This window comes from Arabidopsis thaliana, chromosome 4 (assembly GCF_000001735.4).
Source record: "Arabidopsis thaliana chromosome 4, partial sequence".
Taxonomy (NCBI): domain Eukaryota; kingdom Viridiplantae; phylum Streptophyta; class Magnoliopsida; order Brassicales; family Brassicaceae; genus Arabidopsis; species Arabidopsis thaliana.
Window position 1 is genome coordinate 17,459,830 of NC_003075.7, and position 22,562 is coordinate 17,482,391.

The following is a 22,562-nucleotide window of genomic DNA, read 5'->3' on the forward strand; positions in this document are numbered from 1 at the left end:
CTATATACAACACTATGTTATGCATGCCCATACACATATCCATCACATAGTGTTTGGATGTTTTTTGAACCAGTTTCTTGGTTGGGATGTCGTGTTCATCACTCTCACGCCCCATTACACTTGTGGTTGCTTTAGAGCATGTCATGTTACACACATACTTCTATATTTAAAAACAAAGGTCTAGATGACAGCTGTTCTTTCCAAAATAAACAATTAATAGACATAAATGCACAAAATTTAGTAGCAGAAGTCACCTGAACATATAAGTATATATATTTTAAATGTTCTTAGTTTATAAAAATTAGTAGAAGATAAGACCGCTACTTTTGAACATTTTCATCTTCTAATTGTGAGATCTATTTATAACTCAGTGTTCAGAAATTTTTGAAGAGTAATATTTTAGCTCCTTTTCATTGCTTTTTTCCGAGTTTTTTAGGTTACCATCCTGAAGATGCGTAAACTTTTTTTGGTACAATGTTTTTGGTTTTTGGTACAATGTTTTTGGTTGGAGGTTTAAACCCGGCTTCTTAAACTACTAATAGAACTGAAATCGCAGAACTAGGGAACTTTGCTGAAAAGTATATGAGGTTGTCCAATAAAAATATTTCCGTTAGGGACAACGAGAATCATACTTCCAAGCAAATATAACCGTTACTCGAACCAAAAATGTGGCCTAAATTATGGATTTGAAATGGTTACGGTTAGTCTCTACAAGGAGTCAAGGATACAATATACTGTATATTTTATCATTGTACTAACCATACTCTATTACTATTTACTACATTTAATTTTGTGTAACTTTCGCATAAATTTGCTCATTGTTCATTGATTATATGAAGTTCCACCAACTTTTAAACCTAGGAAATAAAACAAGCTACAATATTTATTTTATGCCCATGCCGTGACAAGTAGTACAGAATCTATCTATGGTCCACTTTTGCGAGATTGTTAAATCTGTCAAATGTTTTTCGTGTTATTTAAAAAACATACAATTGTAATCCTCCAATATCATCTTACCCCTTCACACCTCTTATGCAATTCTTCACGTATCTCGTTTCTTGGCTTAACCTTTTACAAAATTTATATTTTTATTGTTAGAGAACAAAATTTATGTTTAATCACCTAATTCTGTAATAAGATGGATAATATACTTTGGCGTGTAACATACATATGAGTTTGTTTATACGATTATTTTTGTCAACGGTTCTTGAAAGAGTCAAGAACTTGTAAACACTAAACGTCCTCTTGAGAACGTTACAATTGTATATATATAATCATCAAATTTGACAAAACTATTAGATAATATCATTTTAAAGGTTGTCCACTTTACTTGGTTCTTCATTTGACCACATTTTTTTACATATAATGAGGATAGAGATTTTATTTTTTCCAACATCATGATGCTATAGTGATTGACTAACTTGATTTAATTTATAGAGAGGTTCAATATAAGTTGATACGTGAAGAATTGCATAACTCGACCGTTCCCAGTTTAACCCACATGACAGGGAGCCTAGTTCCTATTTAAAGGGTTGATTTGTAAAATTTTATTTATTTTTGTTCAATTCGGAAAAGAATTGAATCAGAAACACCCAGAAAAAAACAAAAACAAAAAAAGACGTTAAGAGAATTTGCTGACCAACACACACAAAATCCTCAGCTTTAACAAAATAACAATATCATCTTGCAAAAAAAATAATTTCACACAAAAGCACGAGAGTGATTTTCCGGCTGTATTTCCTTTTACTTGATCTCTTGTGATCCGATTGATGAATCTTTAGTCATTTTGTCGCTCCTCTTTCTCCTTAATTTCCTTTCCTCGGAGAGGATTTTCGCAAACCTAAATTTACAAATATCAAAGAACGAGATTACTTGTGATCCAAGAAACCCATTTATGGATAAAAACATTTGAAACTTATTAATCACCTCTTGAGTTGTTCATCATTGTTAATATTTTCAGCAGCAGGTTCATATGTACCAGTGTCGATGTTCATTTGCATGACTCTGTTTGTCAGCATCTTCTCTCCAAGTTTTATAAGATTTTCTAAATTAGACTTTGTCGATAGATCCAGAGTGCTTGCATCTCCTTCCAATGTATCATCCTGCAATGGATTTTCATACATAAAACAATCCAATCAATCAAACGATCAATCAGAAATTAGGAGACACACATATATATATTTATATGTAGCTCTTACGTACATCGATTCTGAGGTACTTGTCTTCAGATTGTAGGGCTTTAAACACAACAGAGCTGTGATAATGGACTATGTCGCGGCTTGATTCAAAGGTAATGTCTAATATCGGAGTAGTTCCATCTTCATATAACCAAGATATGATTCCCCATTTTGCAGCCTTCTTTGCGCTGTACCTCTCTTCTTTTTTTGCAGATCCTGTTCCTATCGATATAACGAGAAACTGGTCGTAACCTAACGGATTGAGAGTACCCATATCAGGGTTATTATTCACAATCTGCTTCGTCACAGCAGTCATGGCCACCAAAGTCTATAACAAAACCAAACATAACAGAGTTATTTCTGTTTATATATAGTTTTCGGAAAAACTAAAACTAAGGTTTTTTAATCAATTTCTCTTCGGTCTTGACAGTACCGGGTTATTAGCAGTAACCCCGCCATCAACGAGGTTAAAATGCCTAGTCTTGCCTTGACTGTCTTCGTTGGAAAAGTAATAAGGAGGAAAGTAAGTGGGAGCAGCTGATGTGCCGATGCATATGTCCGATACCTTGACGTCCAAGCTAGGATCAGTCAACGCCTTCAAACAAAAAGTGAACTAATCAACAACTTGTAAATTAGGTTGAACCAAGAACTTTAGATTTTAGTATATACATGTGTGTAGTGTTAGGAATAGAGACCTGGTAAGATGAGAAAATAGTGGGTTGAAGTGTCTTGATGTCGAAGGTAGGTATAACAACGTTTGTGAGTGTCTGGCGAAGTTTTGTCTCTCCAAGAAGCTTACCAAGTGTAGTTCGCAGATAGTTTCCGCTGTACTTTGGACCAGACAGAAGCTTAGGAAGCTTCGGTAACAGAGCAAGCACGCCTCTGCAATTTTCATTAGAGTTTACTTTTAATTGCTACGTGGAATTATATATACATATATATGCTAATTGTTCATTAGAAAAAACAAATATATGGGAATGGGACACCAAATACACCACTTGTTCTCTGAGGACTAAAACATTTCATTTCTTACTGGTGGTTTGAATTATTCCTCCAAAGTTTCCAAATAATATATTTAATATATATGTTCGAACATGTGAACATAAGTTTTTTTTTTGGTGTTAACATGTGAACATAAGTTGTATATAATTATTATTTGATATTAGTATATAGCGAAATATAATTTCCTTACGTGGGCTGGGGAAATATCTTGGGACAATGTTCAAGGTAAAACGGCACAATTTCTTTAGCCGCGAAACGAGGTCTACCGTTCTCGTCCGGTGCAGTCAACATCGCCGTCACAAGACCACCGGTGCTAGTTCCGGCTATCACGTCGAAATAATCAGCTACCCTCACGTGTTCTCCATCTAGTTCCTTTATATACCGACAAAATTTTATTTTTTCGAAGAGTAAATACAAAATTTTGATGAATCATAGTTACCATATGGTAAGAACCTAATATGAATTAGTGATCATAAATCGATGCAGGGACTTAACTACTACAAAATTCGCATGGCGAGTTATGATCCTATCATATGTATCTACTATCTTAGTAACTTGCATTCTACTGAAATTTATATAGATATAAACCTGAAGTTGTTTTTCGAGATAGGCAAGGATTACTCCGGCGATGATTCCTCTGACTCCACCACCATCGAGGCTGAGGATGGTTACGAGTGTTCCGCACGATGGCGGCATGTTTTTCTTGGAGGGCGATTCGTTCTCCATTATAGTTGATCAATCTTCTTTTGAACTACAAGATTTTGAATCGAAATTTGGTAGAAGTTTTGGATGTAGAGGTCAATATATATATACAAATGCACAATTTCATTTGCATAGATTTAACACTATTTGGTCAGACTTTTCTTCATACAAGCTGATATATGTTTTATGTGGAATATGATAATTTAAAGCAAGTAATATTACCCTATCATTAATTAGGGTCATCGAGCTTGGGCTGTCACAAATTAATTTACGAGAAATAGTTGCAATAGATAAATTTGAATTAAGAAACAAATATTTTCTTTCGTGGACTTTGCAATTAATCAAAAATAAACAGCCAGAAACTGACTTTGTTTTTTTTTTGGATTTTCTGCGACTCGTTTCCCTTCTGAATCCACTATTCAGACTTGTTCTAAAGACATCTATCAATTGGAAACTACAACTAATGCCACGAATCATAACTAATAATGAGTTATTTGGTTTGCTTGGAGATCAGTTATCTATTTACATTAGAAAACCTAATTGGTAGGAATCACTTAATCTAGTGTCTTAAATAGTAAAACCCGTAATACGTGATTAAGTTTCATCAGCGAAATTTGAAGTTTTTCGAAAAAGTCAAAATATATGTAAAAACTGTGTTTTTGTTTTGGGTCATTATTTCAAAAAAATTAGGTTAGCGGAAAAAATCCAAAACCAACAAGCATTTAAATATGAATTGACGTTAGCATTAGTATTTAAATTATGTTTTGACAAAAAAAATAAACTTCACGTGTAGTAGTATATACTAAAAGATAAAACTATTTGGTCAGACTTTTCTTCATACATATTTCGTGCTAATCATGATTGTAGAATTTGTATATTTCCATGTGGAATTATTTTAATGTAGGTTTAGCTTGAGCTGTCATGAGCTAAATTTACGAAGAAAATATATTGTAATAGAGTTTGAATCTAGGACCTATATCTCCCTCCATGTCGAGAGACTTGTTCTGAGTACACTTGTCATAGAATAAAATGATCTCAGGATTAGCTTCTGGCCTTCTGCTGTTTCATCTTATTACTTGTAGAACTAAATTTAGATAACCAATTTTATTTAAAAAATTTCATCTCACAGCATATAAAGTAATGGACGTCACCACGTAAAACATATGCAACAAACAATTTCACACAAAAGCACGAATGATTTCCTTTTATTTTATCTCTTGTGATTCATTTGATGAATCTTTAATCATTGTGTCGCTTCTTAGTCTCCTTAATTTCCTTTCGTCCGAGAGAATTTTTGCATACCTATATCAAAGATCGAGATTACTAATCTTTTGTAATGTCCTAGGCCCAGCCCAATTTTGTTTGGGAGGCCCATTATTAATTTATTTTATTTTAATAAATAAAAAATATCGAGATTACTTGTAATCCAAGAAGAAAAACATTCATAATTGCTTAATCACCTCTTTAGCTGTTCATCATTGGTAATATTTTCAGCAACAGGTTCATATACACCAGTGTCGATGTTCATTTGCATGACTCTGTTTGTCAGCATCTTCTCTCCAATCTTTTGAAGATTCTCCAAGTTAGACTTTGTCGCTAGATCCATAGTGCTTACATCTCCTTCCAATGTATCATCCTGCAATTGTAAATTAAACGATCAATCAGAAATAAGGACATACATATATGTTAATATGTAGCTCTTACATCGATTCGGAGGTACTTGTCTTCAGATTGTAGGGCTTTAAACACAACAGAGCTGTGATAATGGATCATGTCGCGGCTTGATTCCATGGTAATGTCTAATATCGGAGTAGATCCATCGTCATATAACCAAGATATGATCCCCCATTTTGCAGCCTTTTTTGCGCTGTACTTCTCTTCCCTTTTTGTTGATCCTGTTCCTATCGATATAACGAGAAACCGGTCGAAACCTAACGGCTTGAGCTTACCCATATCAGGATTATTCTTCACAATCTGCTTAGACACAGCTGTCATGGCCACCAAAGTCTATAACAGGATTACAGGACCAAACACAACGGAGTTAGTTCTGTTTTGATTTTCGAAAATCTAAAGGTTTTATCAATTTCTTTGTATTCTCTTTGTTTTTGATAGTACCGGGTTATTAGCAGTAACCGCGCCATCAACGAGATTAAACTCCGTCTTATTGCCTTGACTGTCTTCGTTGGAAAAGTAATGGGGAGGAAAGAAAGTGGGAGCAGCTGAAGTGCCGATGCATATGTCTGATACCTTGACATCCAAGCTAGGGTCAACCAACAGCTTCAAAAACAGAAAGTGAACTAATTAAGTTTGTTAATTAGGAGCTTTAGATTTTAGTCTATACATGTGTGTAGTGTTAAGAAGAGAGACCTGGTAAGAGGAGAAAATAGTGGGTTGAAGTTTCTTGATATCGAAGGTAGGTATAACAATGTTTGTGAGGGTCTGGTGAAGTCTTGTCTCTCCAAGAAGCTTACTCAGAAGATTTCGCAGATACTTTCCGCTGTACTTTGGACCAGACAGAAGCTTTGGAAGCTTCGGTAACAGAGCAAGCACGCCTCTGCATTTTTCATTAGAATGTTTTTTCAATTGTTACGTTGGAATTTGTTTAATTTATATGCCAATTGTTCATTAGGAAAAAACAAACAATTATATGAGACACCAAAATACTGGTTGATTTATTCCTTAAAAAAATTTAAATAACGTTTACTATTTTCGAAATTGTGAACATAAAGTTTTTCTATTCTAAACAGAAATACAAGTGTCTAATTATTATTGTTTTTGTAATTAGTGTGTATATAGAGAAATAGAATTTCTTTACGTGGGCTGGGGAAATATCTTGGGACAATGTTCAAGGTAAAACGGCACAATGTCTTTAGCCGCGAAATGAGGTCGACCGGTCTCGTCCGGTACAGTCAACATCGCCGTCACAAGACCACCGGTGCTAGTTCCAGCTATCACGTCGAAGTAATCCGCAAGCCTCGCCTCTTCTCCATCGAGTTCCTATGTATACCGAGAAAGTTTAATTTTTCAAGAAAATAACTACAAGAAGAAAGATGTTGTTTAATTACTCTATAGTAAAGATCAAATATGAATTCGTGATCATAAATCGATGCAGGGACTTAATAACTACTAAGTATAAAATTCGCATGGCGAGTTATATATGATATATCCCTTCTTATCTACTATCTAGTAATTTGCATTCTACTATTAAACCTGAAGTTGTTTTTCGAGAAAGGCAAGGATTACTCCGGCGATGATTCCTCTGACTCCACCACCATCAAGGCTGAGGATGGTTACGAGTGATCCGCACGATGGCGGTTTGTTTTTCTTGGAGGGCGATTTGTTCTCCATAATAGTTGATCGATCTTCTTTTGAGTTAAGATTATAAATCGAGATTTTGGTAAAGTTTTGGATATAGAGGTCAAGATATATAAATGCACAATTTCGTATAGATTTAATTAAAAAAACGAAAAAAATATTTGGTTAGACTTTTCTTCATACATTTCGTACGAATAAGGATTATATATATAGCTAGTATATATTTTCCTTTGAATAGATAATTTATAGTAAGGAACAAAATCAATTATGTCGTCGACCTTGAGCTGTCATAAGCTTAATTAATTAATTTACGAGACAATTATTTTCTTTCGTGGACTTTGAAATAATGAATAACACAGCCAAGCGAGTTTTGCGTCCAAAAGTTTCAAAAACTGATGAGTTTGGATTTTTTGGATTTGCTGTGACACATTTCCCTTCTCAATCCACTATTTAGACTTGTTCTAAAGACATCTGTCAATTGACTGAGAAGATCTCAAGATTTGCTTTTATTGTTTTTCCTCTCTTTTCTAGCTAGAGTCTCTTATGTTGTTTACATTAGAAAACCTATTAGTAGGAATCAGTTAGTCTAGTGTCTTAATTAGTAAAAAACTAAAAACTAACACGTGAAATATTAGTTTTGTCAGCGGAATATTGAAGTTTTCAGAAAAACTGTGGTATCTCTGCATGCACGATCAACAGAATAGTATATGTAAAAACTGTATGTTTGTTTTGAGTCATTTTCAAAATTTTGGGTTAATTAGCGAATCAAAGCAACAAAGCATTTAAATATGAATTAGCATTATAGCATGCAAGCACGCTTTCTCGACCAAACAACAACTTATTATTATATCAATAATTTGATGATATATTGGTAATACATATCAACTTCAAGTCTTCACGTGTAGGATAAAACTAATTGGTCAGACTTTTCTTCGTACATTTCGTGCTAATCATGATTATAGTTTATGTATATAATTCCCGTTAGAATTATATAATGTAAGTGTGGAGGCAATATCAACGCTGAGCTCTAGCTGTCACATATAAGCTTAATTTTGCGAGAATATATTGTAATAGATAATATTAATTAACTAGGAGTTCTTTCGTCGACTGTCCAAAAACATAACAAACGAGATCTGCATAACTGATTCAAGACTATATTTATTTCTGACTTTTTTTGATAATAGAGTTTGAATTATTTGAAGTTTCTAGGACACATATCTCCCTCCCTATCCAGACTAGTTCTAAGTAACACCTGTCATAGAAGATGATCTCAGGGTTAGCTTCTGTTGTTCCATCTTATCATCGTAATTTAATTTGGATCACAAACGTATTTACATATGTTTATATTTTCACTGTGTGTTGACTATTTACATGTTTTTCGACTTTAGACGATTGGGCTTCATCAAATACTCGGCCCTCTATGTAGGTTTCAAATTAAGGCCCAATATTTGTAATTACGTTTGCAAATTCTGATGGAAACTCTCTAAAAACTAAAAGGACTAGTGATCATTAGTGAAGTTGACGTTGGCGAATGACAACAGTACTAAATCTCCTTACTTATCTTCGTTGTTTTATATCACAACGAGACAGTCCAGCTTTATGATAAAGATGTTACTATAAACCGTTCATTTATTTATTTCCCTATAGCTTTCAACCTATTTGTTCTTTCATTTAGTTACTATCCATCGTGTCACGATTTTAATAATCATAACCAAAATGTTCTAAATAGCATTGAAATTTAACATTTTAATTTAAAAATTAAAAATGTTTAGTTAATTATAATTACATATTCTTGGTATATTTACATAAGTTTTTGAATTCGTTTGATACTCACTAATGCGTGTTAATCTTCGTTCTAATTTTAAATGTCGTAGTTTTGAAAATCTGTTGTTCAGAATTTTTACAAATACTGTATTAACTGTGAAAAGTTGAATCTTATTGTTTATTTCTTCTGTTTTATTAGGAAAAGAAAACTGACACAAAAACATTCTTTGGGCCTAATGATACAAAACAAATACTTTTTGACAAAATATGTGATCAATAAAAATAAAAGATTTGTTTTGTATAGTAATGTTGACAGATACCATATACACTTATATATAGCGTAAGGTTTTTTGACATGTAATTTCACTTGCATGCGCTCATAAGTGATAGTGAACATGCGATGTACCACGTACGCTAGCCCTAAATGGACCCTATTCACTTGTCTTATTGGACCACAGCGGTTATCAAAAGGAAGAAAAAATTGACTAATCATTGAAAAATTGGGGACCGATCGATGGATATGAGCTGATTTTATGTGCATAAATGTGGCAATATACAGGGAAAGGAAAAAAGGATATAATGTTTATTGCTCCAAAATGTTTCCTTATATGAAATTACAAATTCACTAGTGCAAGTTTATGTTTTTAATTATGTTAGAGTAAGATCCTCTGAGTCTCAGACGTCGTCATGGTTATACGTTACTATCAGCACCGCATAGGTCCATTAATGGCATGTGATGGGAAGAGGCTAGATGATCAGAGGTGACAATTATGTGTCATCTAATATATTTATTACATCTATCTATAGATATCATATATGATCGTATAAGAATTTTGGAGAAACTATTAGATGATTAACTATATTTATAGTACCCTTTTTGGTTTGGGTAGTTATTAATGAGTTAAAACCTTTCAACATTAGTTTGTAAAGTTGTTTGTAATTGTGTATTTTGAATATATTTTCATTAAGAGTGGAAAATTAAATGACAACAGAAGATATTGATGACATTATCTTCTTAGTGGTGTTCAAAATTATGGGATATATTTCTTTGTCATGGTAGTGAAGTAGTCCAATGTCACCAGCCTAACTTGTCTAGAGTCGAATTATCATGTAAAATATGAAAACATGGACTTATAATCCGACGTTGGAAATAGAGATGGATATCTAACATATTTTGGGTTTAAAAAGCTCATGGTTTATATATAAGAGTAAAAGGAAACATATTTGCGATAAATAATTTAGAATAATATTTTTCACGTCGAAAAGATTATGGAAGAAACAAATCTATATTTGGTTGTTTTGGCTTTTATGAATTAATAGAAATGTACTCGAAGCTGAGAATGGTCCATCGTAGTAGGAAATTGACAAAAGAAATTTTGTGTAAAATGATTATAAAACTCCCCAATTTTTTCTGATTTATCTGTACATATTGGGAAATAAATGTCGTCGACCTTTTGTGGTGTAATGGTAAAAATTATTTTGTGAATCATTACTAGTATTATTTTATTTATATACAAACAAAGTTATGTCGCTAGTTTTATGGTTTATATTAATAAATGCGATCATTGCTAAAAAAATTAATTCGTGTTACCTCTTTGATCGCCGGGTTAAGTCCAGGCCCAATACGGGGCAACTTTATAAGGGACCACAGTGTCTGGGTCCAGCCCAAAAGTAAAGGAAAGTAAAAAAAAAAAAACGAAAAAAAGAAAAGAAAAGCAAGAGGGAAGTTACTTAACTTCAGCTTTGGATGGACCATTTATTTATTGTAATAGGTTAATATTGCACTGTCTTCGTTTCTGTTTGTAGAAATTGAGAGATCCCATTATGTTGATTCTGCTATTAATTTTGCACTTCTCTATGTACTCTATTTCAGATGGAATGTTCAAATTTATTTATGATTGATGCAATATATCATAGACTTTCTAGTTTTTTTTTCCTTCTCATAGACTTTATAGTTATAAATTTAAAAATATAAGAAATGTCATAAATGTAATTCTAAGTTTTCTCTAATAACATATTTTAGTTTCTTAACTAATGGAACGCTAAGTAAATATATATTATTTGTTACCATGAAATTTTCTAATTCATCATACCCTGACTGAGTTTGAACTTAAATAGTTTTTTTTTTTTATAATCACAAAAATATTCAGAAACCAAATCAAAATTAATTCAAAAGGTTCATCCTTGGTAAAGGCAAATACAAACGGTTTTTAAAATATATAAATAAATAAAGAAGAGGAAATAATGATGTGAATTGAGAGACGCATGCCTTACATTTTATTATCACTCTCTTTTATTAGGATTAAAATGATGCACGTCCGAAGTTTGTTTCTATATGAGATAATAGATATCTCAATTTATTTAATAGTATGTAAGTAGAAAATATATTTTAAGATTATTGATTTGCAAGTAAGAAAATTTACATGCATAAAATATATGGAGAACCAATAATATATAAACAAGTACAGCTAAAAAATACATGCATATGCCATTAGTTGTTGTTTTGTTTTCATCTATGTAATTATGAATCAAGTATTTCGAAATTCTTTTGATATAAAAAGAAATAAATTTGTATCACTAGAATGTAAATGACATGGAAGAAAGGTGTATTCCGTAACTAAGTACTAAAGTCATGAATACAAAGATCATGTTTTAAAGGGTCCACTAGAGAGAAACGCAAAGCATGAGTTAGTAAAAAGCAAATGTTGCTAAAGCTTTGTCACGTGCTAATGCTTATTAGAATCTGCCAAAGTATCATTTAATTCCCATTCATTTATTTATTACCTAATCCACCGTTTGTTTTTTAAATTTCATTAATTAAGACTACTATATGAGGCCATGTTAGTTGATTTAAATAATCAAATTATTGATGGTATAATATTACCACGCTTAGCCTCGGAATATGCAACTATCTCTCCCATATATCAAAAATTTGTCATTGTTGATATATAATAATTGTAATCACTTTTTTCATATTTCCCTTTTTCCGTGGTATGACATTACTACTTTTAATGAGTTTCCTTTTTAATCTCAGGACCCAACATGTTCCATCTATTTCTGGTTTCTCATGATTTTGTTTTTTATGAGTTTTGTTTATACTACGGTTTATAAAACTTAATAATAACGTCATTAATTGACACAAAATACGACATTAGTTCATTAAAACGAATTAATCTATTTCATTACACAGAAAGTAGATTTGAATAAGTGCATATATAAACATGTTACGTAAATAGGAGAAACATATCAATATTCACCTTTATTTTCTTAATTAATTACTTCCTTTTTATTGTGGATCACCCGATTTGACAGCAAAAAAGGAGAAATGAAAATCAAATGTTAAAAAGTTAAGACTATAGTGAGATGTCAGCATCTTTCGAGTTTTAACTTTTCTCTCTAATTTTTTTCTTTCCTTTAGCATCATAATTAATTAGCACGTTATCTTTGCTTTATGAAAAATGTATCAGAAGTTAACTCTGCAAAACGCTTCTGTTTAAGTACAGCCTGCATAATTGATTACACAACAATTACTACTAGAGTACTAGTTAGGCTTAGTATAATCGCTAATCAATTCTCTAATCAATTGGTTATTTATATATATAAAGCCACTTAACCTAATCAACAAGACGTAAGATTTACTTGATATGATGTGTTTTCATACACAAAATTATAGATTTAGAATTGCAACTAGAAATTATTTAATATAGAATAGTCGAATGACAGCTTAAAACTGATATTATTAGAGTAGACTGAATAGTAGTTACCATTGACAACAACAACAACATAAAACAGCAGTGAGTGACCAATAATTTTGGATTTTCCATCTAAATTGCACGAAATATTGTCACTCACTATGAGAAATATCGAAACAAAAAGGCTGGAAACCACCAAACTCTCTTTTTTTTTTTTTTTTTAATAAAAAAATCACGTTCAAATCTTACCAACTATACGAATAACATTGTAAAAATATAAAAATATTTTAATTTTTTGATCTATTAATTAACTGATCACACATAATTGGATTAATATACTATTTTAAAATTTCGAAGTATAAAAGTGTATACTTCATAAAAATATTACTAAATATAATAACAATATTTTTGTACTATTTTGGGACAATTTTTACTCTAATAACATTCTGAGCATAATTAATTAGTAATATTAATTTTTGAAAAATAAAAGAAGTGACAAAAAAGATTGAGAGAAAATGAAAGCACCAAGCCACTAAATACCAAATCACAATTAATAAAAAGATAGAAAAAAAAGGAGAGAAAAAAGTTGTCCTCATCTCTCACAATTCTACTCCAGCTCGAAAGAGCGCTCGTCACTCAGATCTCCCATCTTCTCCGATATCCATAATCATTCCACTTTTCAATCTCCAATTTACATTACTTTATAAAATTGAATTATAGAGATAACAGAAATGGCGATTAAACGTTGTTTTCTGCTACTTCGTCAGCTCCAATAAGAGAGAGAGATTCTGTAGTTTTCTTCCATTGCTCTCTGTTCGAGATTATCTGACCAAAGTAATCTTCCTATACAAAATATTGGATTAAATATAATCAAAATTGTGGATCTTTGGGAAACATAAGCTTGAATGAAACACACATGCCAGCCTTTTTCTGCTTCTGGTTCGCTTTAACTTCACGTTTTCCCGCTCTGTCTTCATAGAATCAACAAGGTACTTAATTTCTATCAACACCCATTATCTCTTTCTCAGGAAAGTTTAAATCTTTTTTATTTTCCAAGTGTTCTTAATTGTCCTTATACTTATACATGTAACTGTATCTTTCTTTCTTTTTACTTCTGTTTTGTTTTTCTTTTATGTTTTATCTTGATGGGTCTCTCTTTCTCTCTCTTGGGTTTATATCAGTTAGAGTGGAGAGAAAGCAAAAGTTGAAGACAGACAGAGAGAGAGAGAGAAGCGCGATGAACACAAGTGTTCGAGCTGTTCTTTCCTCCATGAAAGCTCCTTCAAAGCATGACACTACTCATCATCAAGTAGCTTTCTTTTTCTCTCTCTCTCATATCACTTTTTCCACTTTTATTAACTCAATTTTGATTGCTTTTCTCTTTGGGGAAATCTTTCTTGGTGGATTATGCTTAGTCTCTGATAAAAAGTTTGTTCCTTTAGATTGATAAAAATTGGATTTCAGATATTTCTTAAGATTCTTGGCTTCAACATTGGACTATTTACCAACCGTATCTTTGCTTTTTTGTTTTGTTTTCTGAATAATAGTTATTCCATAGTGATGGTCACAGTGAAAGTGATCGATACTCAATTCTTATCCTCATTCTGGAAGTGTGTGTTGTTTTCCACTATCAAAGGCTCACAACTATTGTTTCTTTATTATTAGCTCCAGTTCTGTTTCCTTCATTCTGTTTGTGAGTGTGTTTTTTTGGTCTATATGAGTAATGATGTTTCGTGGTATTCTGAAATCTGCAAAGGATGAGAAGAAGAAGATGGAGTCTCAAGGCAATGGAGCTGTTGCTAATTCAGGAAAATCTCTGGTTAATCGCCGACGAGCTAACAAAGAAAAGAAAATGGATTTGCTACAAGATGTATGATGACACTTTCTTTGAGTTCATGATTTGATGATTTAGTGATGAGTTGAGTCTTAAGAATGTTGTTGTTTGTATTAGGTTGATAAGCTTAAGAGGAAGCTGAGACAGGAGGAGAATGTTCATAGAGCATTGGAGAGAGCTTTTACTAGACCTTTAGGAGCTTTACCTCGTCTTCCGTCTTACCTCCCTCGACATGTAAGATCCGAATGCTGGATTCTCGACTTTTGTATTTCGAACTTGTTGTTCTTTGTGTTTTAATATTTGTTTCTGTTTTTGGGTTTTGATAAGACATTGGAGCTTCTTGCTGAAGTAGCTGTTCTTGAAGAGGAAGTGGTTCGGTTAGAGGAGCAAGTTGTAAACTTTAGACAAGGTTTATACCAAGAAGCTGTTTACATATCTTCAAAGAGGAATCTGGAGAGTCCTAATAACAACAGTTTGAATGAGAATTCGCCCGTTAGAAGCACTAAACACCAGAGATCGAAATCAATGTCGCAACACGAGTTCAATTCTATGATCACTCCCACTAAAAAGCATCAACAGTCTCTTAGCAGAAGCATCTCAAGTAGGAAACTCTTCTCCTCTGATCAAACAGTTAATGACCGAAGTGGTCAGAGAGTGGTAAGTGGCAAACAAGCGTCGCCTAAATCAAATCTAAGCAGTGTTACTAATACTAAGCCAGTAGATGTGAGAGGGAAAGAGAATCAGACCTCTAGTAATGCTTCAAAAGACAAGAAAAATAAAGAATCACCTGAGAAGAAGCTTGGCAGATTCTTGACATCTGTGAAGAAGAAGAAACCTTTGATTAAGCCGGAGGCTGCAGCGGATAAACACTCAGAATCAACCAAATTGCAGGTATTTACAACATTTACGCTTGCACTAATGCATGAATCTATAGAATTTTTCTGAAAGTTTTCGCCTTTTTGGTTTTTCTGTTGTTCAGCTAGATGATAGATTAGCAGATCAGGACAAAGCTCAAGAGAGTGTGTCAGGATCATCTTCGGAAGACAAGACACTGCAAAGTGGAAATGTAGCAAACAGAGTTTCAGAGGATTTACTGAAATGTCTTGTGACTATTATCTTGAGGATTAGCTCGTCCAAGGACATTGTGTTGGATCCATATAATAACTGCTCAGAGTGGAGAACAAGAGAACTTGGTGCATACAAGCATTTTTCGTCGGTCGATACATCTTCAGTTGATCTTGGACGAAGAATCAATGCTTCATTTCTGATCCATCGTCTCAAGTAAGTTTCTCATTTAAACAGATGATTTGAAAACTTTTAGAATGATGGAATACTCTAAACTCATGTTTTGTGTAACTATATCTATCTCCAGGTTCCTGCTTAATAAGCTTTCTGTTGTCAATCTAGACGGTCTTAGCCACCAGCAGAAGCTTGCATTCTGGATAAATACTTATAATTCCTGCGTTATGAATGTGAGACTTGTGTGATTACTTGATATGATAGAGATAGAGAACTGTCTGTGAAAACGTTGCTGATGTCTTGTTTCCAATTTACCTTCGTAGGCATTCTTGGAGCACGGGATCCCGGCGACTCCTGAAATGGTTGTAGCGCTGATGCAGAAGGTTTAGATTCAAACCATATTCTGACAATATTTTCGGTTTAACATGTTTATTGGTTAACTATATTCATCTTCTCTTTGTTGTTTCAGGCAACAATAATTGTGGGAGGACACTCGCTAAATGCAATCACAATCGAACATTTCATCTTGAGACTTCCATACCACTTGAAATTCGTAAGTGCCTTCATTTCTTTGAACTGTATACACCATTGAATCAAAGTTTGGTTCTTATACATTTTTCTCTCTGCTTCTTATTTTGAAAAAAAGACTTGTCCCAAAACTGCAACACATGAAGAAATGAGAGCTCATAGCACATTTGGATTGGAATGGTCAGAGCCCTTGGTCACATTCGCTCTCGCCTGTGGAAGCTGGTCCTCTCCTGCTGTAAGTTGAGATCAAAATCAATATATACACACAATTTGGCAAAGATGCAAACTTTCAAGTAACTTTGGTATCTTCTCTATTGTGAAACTTCTGCAGGTAAGGGTCTACACAGCAGCTAATGTAGAGGAAGAGCTAGAAGCTGCAAAGAGAGATTATCTGCAAGCATCAGTTGGGATATCAAAGAACAACAAACTAATGCTTCCAAAGGTATTAGATTGGTACTTACTCGACTTTGCCAAGGATTTGGAATCGTTACTGGATTGGGTTTGCCTTCAGTTACCTGATAAACTAAGAGAAGAAGCAACTAAGTGTATGGAGAGAAAGAACAAAGAATCACTAATGGAATTGGTTCAAGTAGTACCATATGACTTCAGTTTCAGATTGCTTTTGCATCAATGAATAAAAAAATGTTAAACACTGTATAGATTTGGGTTGGGGAGAGAGTAAAGTAGAGCGCATGAGTTCAATTTGTTATTGTTTTTTTTGGTTGGCTGAGAGTATATATAGATTATATGGTTGTGTTCTTTTACTATAAAGTGATGTAAAATTCATTCAATTGATTTTTATTTGTAATGCTATATATGTATATGTCTACACCATTTTTTTTTTGTCTGATTTGTTTTTTCTTGTCTCTTACTATTTTTGTACTCGGCATTCTTGTCTCGTACCATATTTATTTTGGTCGGCTTGATATAATAATTTGCTTTTGTATGTACAAAATAAATTGAAAATACTTCCTCGACATAAAAAAAAAAAGTGTATAAATATATATCTAATGGTAGTTTAGTTAAGACAAAAAAAAAAAAAAAAAAAAATGGTAGTTTAGTTAATGGGCTGAGGTAAAAAGGCCAACGAGAGCCCATCATAAAATGGAACAAACCAAGTCTCTGATTAGAAGAGAGGATTCTATAGCGGTATAATCGTGGTGGTGGTGATTTTTGGGAATTTTGAAGAGCCGTTAAACCCTAGAACGGACGGAGAAGAAAACCCTAGACCGGCGAAGAAGATAAATCAGATTCGATGTCGGATAATAAAGACCGTGATTCCGATTCCGATGCTCCGGAGGAATTAACCCAGGAGCAGGTAAGTAATATATTCGTCCTGTTTGTTGAAAGATTCAATCGAAATCGCATTTTTGCTTAGTGGCGCTATGTGTTTTGTTTCAGGCGAAGCTGGAAGAGGAAGCACTGTGGAAAATACAGAGAGAGAATAAGAATAGGTTTGTCTTCACTCTCATCACATCTCTTTAGCTCTGTTATCATTATTATGGGTTTAGTTCTTAGTGGTTCGCTTTGAATGCCTTTGAAGGACTTAAAAAAGTTTAAAGCTTTGTTAATTAGGAGTTTATCAAGGAAGATAAACTATTCTCTCTTTGATTTTGTATATCTGATTACTTTGAACTTAGTAAACTATGCAAGGGTTGTTAGCTATGTGTAATCCTTGGTTCAAAGTGGTGGTTTTTGTCGATTCTTCACTCCAACATTAACCTTATTTGTTGCCATTATGTTCTATTGTTTGATCCTAAGGTTTGTTTGTGGACTTGTTGATCTATGAGCTTCCTTAGAAGGTCTCTAAGTTTGGAATGTGTGGTTTTTTTTTAATGAGATTGGTTTCTCTTATGTAGGGTTTCCCGTGAGAAGAAAGAGAGGCGCAAGCTTATGGCAGAGCAAGTAACTCTCCGAAAATCTCGAAAGATTGAAATAATTGAGGATGTAGTAGAAGAAGAAGAACCTGAGGAAAACTCTGAAGCTCTTGCAAACAAGGGATTCCTTTCCAAAGACATCATAGACTTTCTTGCGGAGCGAGAAAAGTATTAAATACTTTATATCCTTATTTCTTGATACATAAACACTTTTAAGCGAGAAAGTATGTCTAAGATTGGTTGATATGTTACATTTCACAGACAAAAAGCTGAGTCAGATTCTGAAGAAGAAGAGATCATAGACGAACTCCCAAGAAAGAAAAAGCAAAAAAGCTCAGGGTATGATCGTCTATTCTTGGCTTACATATTTTAGGATCACTCTCAGATTTGCTTTACTGAAGTCTCTCTGGTGGGTGCAGGATCGAAACGGTTATTTACAAGGAGATTCCACCACCAGAATGCTTGAAAACCGGGTTAGATTTCTTGAAGATGAGGAGAGCGCAAGTCCCCAGATCGTCTTCAGTCATCAAGAACTCCGGCCAAGCTCTCCGACTTGCCACCGGTGCTGCTTTAGCCAAGAAACAGCGACAGAGAAAGTGAAAATTAAGATGTAAAATTTTCATGTGGGCTCAATTCCATAACATTTTTGTTTTAGTTAGCCTTTTTGGCTACTTCTGCTGCTACCTACATGTATCAGATATTTATTTATTACTAATATTGTTCAAACGCTCTCAACACAAAACTCTTTATGAAATACATCAACGTGAAGGCCAATATCATTAAGAAACAATAGGAGAATGTTCATGAAGAATCTGAGTTTATCTCTTGCTACAGTAGACTATGTGTATATAGAATCTAAGTGTATATATTGATCTGAATCAGTTTTGTAGGGACAAAGAACAAATGCTACAAGTTTCTGACAATTTCAGAAACTGTTTTCTCACAACAACAAAAACACAAACAAAATCAGAATTAACCAAAAGGTGTGAATCTTTGGATCAATAAGTTCTGCTTTTAGATTACAAGCCATACCAAATCTCTGAATTCACAGTTCTATACCCCTTTCCATCTCCGGGGGAGCGATCCAAACTGTATAAAGGTTCAGGCGTGTGAACCACATTGATTCTTGATGATGCATCATGGGCCATGGGTTATGTCAGCCTCTCCAAGTCACCCTCTAAAAATTACAGCTTTGTGCTTTTTTACTACCAACTCACGTCTCTGAATTCTCTGCTTCTTCTTCTTCTTCTTCAACAGTAGGAAGCGAACCTTCTCTGCTGAAACCAGGGTTTAGGAACTTGGCGACGAATACCCAAAGCTTGTAAACATCTTCAAAGTTTGTCAAGAAGCTAAGAGAAGCAGTAACAACCTCAAATCTTATAAACCCATTTTTCCCGGCTTCATTCTGCAAGTGCAAAGCACTATCTTCTTTAGTCCGAGCTCTATGGTTTCTTGGTTTTTCATCCACTATACGTATGTGACTCAATATACCAATGCCGAGAGATACACCTTCTCTATCACCGAGTCTCTGAACAATTTCTGGACTAACAAAGCCTTTGCTTTTATCTCTCACATTGAATGCAACCGCGGCACCTCTTTCGTATTTGATCTTCGGCCCATAAATCTGCACAAGGTTCATGTGTCTGCCTCCTGATTCAGGCACTTGTAGTTGCAGTAACGATATCACAAGCCAGTTAATCAGAAACCTGAGTCTTGTTGTGGTTTTATTAAGACCTAACATATTCACATGATCAATATGTCTGCAAACAATCTCGGTTTCGGTGTCTCTCCTATCCCATTCATCATCCGCACCCTCATCATCTCCATTTTCAACATCACTCGTGTTAATGTAATCTTCATCATAAACGCTAGCTAGAGAAGCTTCACCAGGCTCTACTATGCTATGACTAACACGTTCCATGTTAAATGAAACCCGTCTTCCTTTGCTCGGATGTTCATCCTCTACACCCAACAACCTGCTTCTACCACCATCTCTTCCTCCCAATAACCTGAATTCTCCTTCTGTTTCTCGTCTAATAGCACTCTCTTTGATTTCTGATGAAATGTTGGAAGATTTCAAGCCATTTGCAAAGCTATGACCACAGTTTTCTTCCTGTATCTCTTGAACATGGAGATGGTTACTAGAGCTCCTCCTATTCCGCGATGGAGTCGAGTTTGTCCCGTGCTCTGTAACTGACATAACGGCAGCATCAAACGAGAGGACGTCGTTACCATCATACAATGGACTGCTGTAACTCTTCGGTATTGGTTTAGGCGACTGTCGTTGTTTCTGTTTTCTCTTGTTGGTTAACCAAATTGGTGGCAGTGGAGATGCAATCTTATTATGCTGATCAGAACCAAGAGGACTTTGACCCAAATCAATCCAAAACGAATTGTCGGATGACTCATCTTCACTAAAAACCGGACTTTTCATGAGTTCTCCAACCGAAACACTTTCTGTTTCTTCAAAAATTGTGGTGCTAGTAGTTCCATCTCTATCAGAAGATATGTTATCTTCTAGGAGCTCTGTTTCAAACACATCCCTCACTTGTGCTGAAGTGTATGCACCTGAGAAAGCTGGCATCTGAGTTCCTGGACGATGAGCTTCTTTGGTTTTATCGTCATTGTGATCTTCAAAACCAACCAATCCGTCAAGACCATCTACTGAATCACTGAGATATAACGGATATTCAGGCGTGATCTTCACTATACCTGATCCAGTTTTCCCTGATTGACTCTGAAGGCTTCCCATAACTGATTTTTTAATCAACAGGCAACCAAATCCTGTCGGGTCATGACCAAATACACGGTAGAACGAGGTAATGATAAACTCAGGCCGGAACAATGACAAACCAAGCGAATCCATATCTTTGGGACCTAAAGAACCAGCATCAAGCAACACATGCCAATGGTTCTGCTGAGCTAAAGCCATCCACTGGTAAGAATACTTAGTACCCGTAACACGAGACTGAGCAGGAAACACAAACAACCCAACCGCGGAATCCTTCTTCTTCCTCTTCTTATAAGACAACCGTTTCTTCAAATCAGTCGAACAAAGCTTCAAAGTAGGCCATTTAAACCAAGCATTATAAGCCTTTGCGCCTTTCTCCCTCGCTGTCTGCGCCATCCAATTCACAGACTGGCTCTCGTGATCAAACATTGTCAAAAGCCGCTTATTCGACTGAAAAGGATAAGATTCCGCTAACAATCTAAAAGCAGAGCCTCTACTAACTGTGAAAACAAGACCATACTCATTCTCAGGGATGTTCAAATAGTCCATAATCCTAGTTTTAATATCATGTTCCACAGTTCCACTCTCAGCTCCACCGTAAAGCGCATGGTTACTCAAATTGGCAGTTATCTCAGAGAGACTAAACGTACAAGTATCCCAATAGTGCAGAGTCTGAACATAAGAGAAGAGACCAAATCCACAGTAATCAAGACATACCTTAGAAGCTGATGATGATAAGTGACTATACTCATCAGATCTTAACTGATCAATCTTCTCAGAAGCTTGATACTTTGGGTACATGCTCAGAAACTTGGTCAAAGCTTCACGGAGCTCAGGAATTGAGTCTTCTGATTCGATAATACGTTCAGCTGCTAAAGCAGTGGCGCGTAGAAACTCACGCTGCGCGTGAAGTCTAGCTAAGGATCTGGAACGACCCAAGCTTCCATCTCCATTATCTTGGTCAATGTCTTGGGATTTGAAGAGTGAGCCATTCTCAGAAGCTTCTTCTAAAGCTTCCCTGAGCTTATCTTCATACAATTTCCGAATCAGTGCAGCTTTTTTCTTGACATTGAGAGACGAATCAGACCCATCTCTTCTTCTCCTGCTGCTCTTACTCTTGTCTAAGATCAGAGAAGCACAGTGATGAATTTGCTTCCACAGAGAGAAATGCATTTCAAAAAAAACAAAAGATTTAGGAGATTCGGCGAAAAGGGTTTGTTTTTAAGCTCATTATAAAACCCTAGAAGTAACGAACTAGGGAAGAACTTGAAGCAGATCAAAGAAGAGAGAGCTCAAAAATGGAAACTTTGAGAGAAAACAAAAAAAAAGTTTAGAGCTTTAGGCAAGAGAGTGAAGAAACGAAATTGACGGAAGAAGAAGGAGAAGAAAGTAAAAGGAGCAGAAATTCAACAAACAAAAGTACGAGAAAGAAGAAAAACACACAAGGAAGAAGGAATCCAAGAAGAGTCAAAAGGAGCTCAAACCCTAGGACCAGTCTAGAGTCTCTCTCAGGAGAGAAAGGAAAAATAAAATAAATTAATAAAGAAATAAAGCAAAAGGGAAAAAAAAAAACAGATCCCAAAATTTTGCATAGAAATTAAGAAACCACTCTCTTAAGTTATGTATAAGAGCAATCAATTTAATCAATTTTATTAAAGGAAGTGTCTTTGAATAAAAAAGCAAAGGTGACCCCTTTCACCA

General features: G+C 34.5%; 6 protein-coding genes across 14 annotated transcripts; 2 read left to right on the forward strand and 4 right to left on the reverse strand.

Moving 5' to 3' along the window:
• Window positions 1-1,536: 1,536 nt before the first annotated feature.
• PLP5 (PATATIN-like protein 5) lies at window positions 1,537-4,132 on the reverse strand (the record flags this gene model as incomplete). Of its 2 annotated transcripts, none has more annotated exons than NM_001204013.1 (7): window positions 1,537-1,840; window positions 1,927-2,102; window positions 2,203-2,505; window positions 2,611-2,772; window positions 2,873-3,059; window positions 3,370-3,551; window positions 3,675-3,905. In NM_001204013.1, the coding sequence occupies 7 exons, from the start codon at window positions 3,903-3,905 to the stop codon at window positions 1,744-1,746; spliced, it is 1,338 nt and encodes a 445-aa protein (NP_001190942.2). In that variant the 3' UTR covers window positions 1,537-1,743. The 2 variants fall into 2 exon arrangements, with proteins under 2 accessions (NP_001190942.2, NP_195423.1); NM_119869.2 differs by having other exon boundaries at window positions 1,540-1,840; window positions 3,768-4,132.
• A 632-nt stretch (window positions 4,133-4,764) lies between these two features.
• On the reverse strand, window positions 4,765-7,357 carry PLP1 (Acyl transferase/acyl hydrolase/lysophospholipase superfamily protein). 4 transcript variants are annotated; one of them, NM_179180.3, is made up of 7 exons: window positions 7,092-7,357; window positions 6,697-6,878; window positions 6,249-6,435; window positions 5,997-6,158; window positions 5,586-5,888; window positions 5,342-5,517; window positions 4,765-5,183 (listed from the first exon to the last, which is right to left on the reverse strand). In NM_179180.3, exons 1-7 carry the CDS (start codon window positions 7,227-7,229, stop codon window positions 5,087-5,089), a joined length of 1,245 nt encoding a protein of 414 aa, NP_849511.1. In that variant the 5' UTR covers window positions 7,230-7,357; the 3' UTR covers window positions 4,765-5,086. The 4 variants fall into 4 exon arrangements, with proteins under 4 accessions (NP_849511.1, NP_568015.1, NP_001078506.1 ...); NM_119870.2 differs by having other exon boundaries at window positions 4,974-5,183; window positions 5,301-5,517; window positions 7,092-7,280; NM_001085037.2 differs by having other exon boundaries at window positions 5,163-5,517; window positions 7,125-7,280.
• Window positions 7,358-13,150: 5,793 nt separating this feature from the next.
• AT4G37080 (ternary complex factor MIP1 leucine-zipper protein (Protein of unknown function, DUF547)) lies at window positions 13,151-17,150 on the forward strand. Of its 4 annotated transcripts, none has more exons than NM_001204014.2 (11): window positions 13,175-13,641; window positions 13,834-13,961; window positions 14,409-14,522; window positions 14,604-14,720; window positions 14,814-15,377; window positions 15,466-15,767; window positions 15,859-15,958; window positions 16,049-16,108; window positions 16,195-16,278; window positions 16,372-16,488; window positions 16,585-17,150. In NM_001204014.2, exons 2-11 carry the CDS (start codon window positions 13,890-13,892, stop codon window positions 16,885-16,887), a joined length of 1,833 nt encoding a protein of 610 aa, NP_001190943.1. In that variant the 5' UTR covers window positions 13,175-13,641; window positions 13,834-13,889; the 3' UTR covers window positions 16,888-17,150. The 4 variants fall into 4 exon arrangements, with proteins under 4 accessions (NP_001328848.1, NP_001190943.1, NP_974698.1 ...); NM_202969.1 differs by having other exon boundaries at window positions 13,443-13,641; window positions 13,838-13,961; window positions 16,585-17,123; NM_001342429.1 differs by having other exon boundaries at window positions 13,151-13,641; window positions 16,372-17,123.
• A 174-nt stretch (window positions 17,151-17,324) lies between these two features.
• On the forward strand, window positions 17,325-18,900 carry AT4G37090 (UDP-N-acetylmuramoyl-L-alanyl-D-glutamate-2, 6-diaminopimelate ligase). 2 transcript variants are annotated; one of them, NM_119872.3, is made up of 5 exons: window positions 17,325-17,571; window positions 17,655-17,707; window positions 18,113-18,298; window positions 18,392-18,469; window positions 18,550-18,900. In NM_119872.3, exons 1-5 carry the CDS (start codon window positions 17,509-17,511, stop codon window positions 18,728-18,730), a joined length of 561 nt encoding a protein of 186 aa, NP_568016.1. In that variant the 5' UTR covers window positions 17,325-17,508; the 3' UTR covers window positions 18,731-18,900. The 2 variants fall into 2 exon arrangements, with proteins under 2 accessions (NP_568016.1, NP_001031799.1); NM_001036722.1 differs by having other exon boundaries at window positions 17,403-17,571; window positions 17,661-17,707.
• A 155-nt stretch (window positions 18,901-19,055) lies between these two features.
• AT4G37095 (uncharacterized protein) lies at window positions 19,056-19,278 on the reverse strand (the record flags this gene model as incomplete). The annotated part of the gene is made up of 2 exons (NM_001125658.4): window positions 19,056-19,062; window positions 19,163-19,278. 2 exons carry the CDS (start codon window positions 19,276-19,278, stop codon window positions 19,056-19,058), a joined length of 123 nt encoding a protein of 40 aa, NP_001119130.4.
• A 65-nt stretch (window positions 19,279-19,343) lies between these two features.
• On the reverse strand, window positions 19,344-22,318 carry AT4G37100 (Pyridoxal phosphate (PLP)-dependent transferases superfamily protein; the record flags this gene model as incomplete). Its single annotated transcript, NM_119873.2, has 1 exon — window positions 19,344-22,318. The coding sequence occupies exon 1, from the start codon at window positions 22,032-22,034 to the stop codon at window positions 19,344-19,346; it is 2,691 nt and encodes an 896-aa protein (NP_195427.1). The 5' UTR covers window positions 22,035-22,318.
• Window positions 22,319-22,562: the final 244 nt, after the last annotated feature.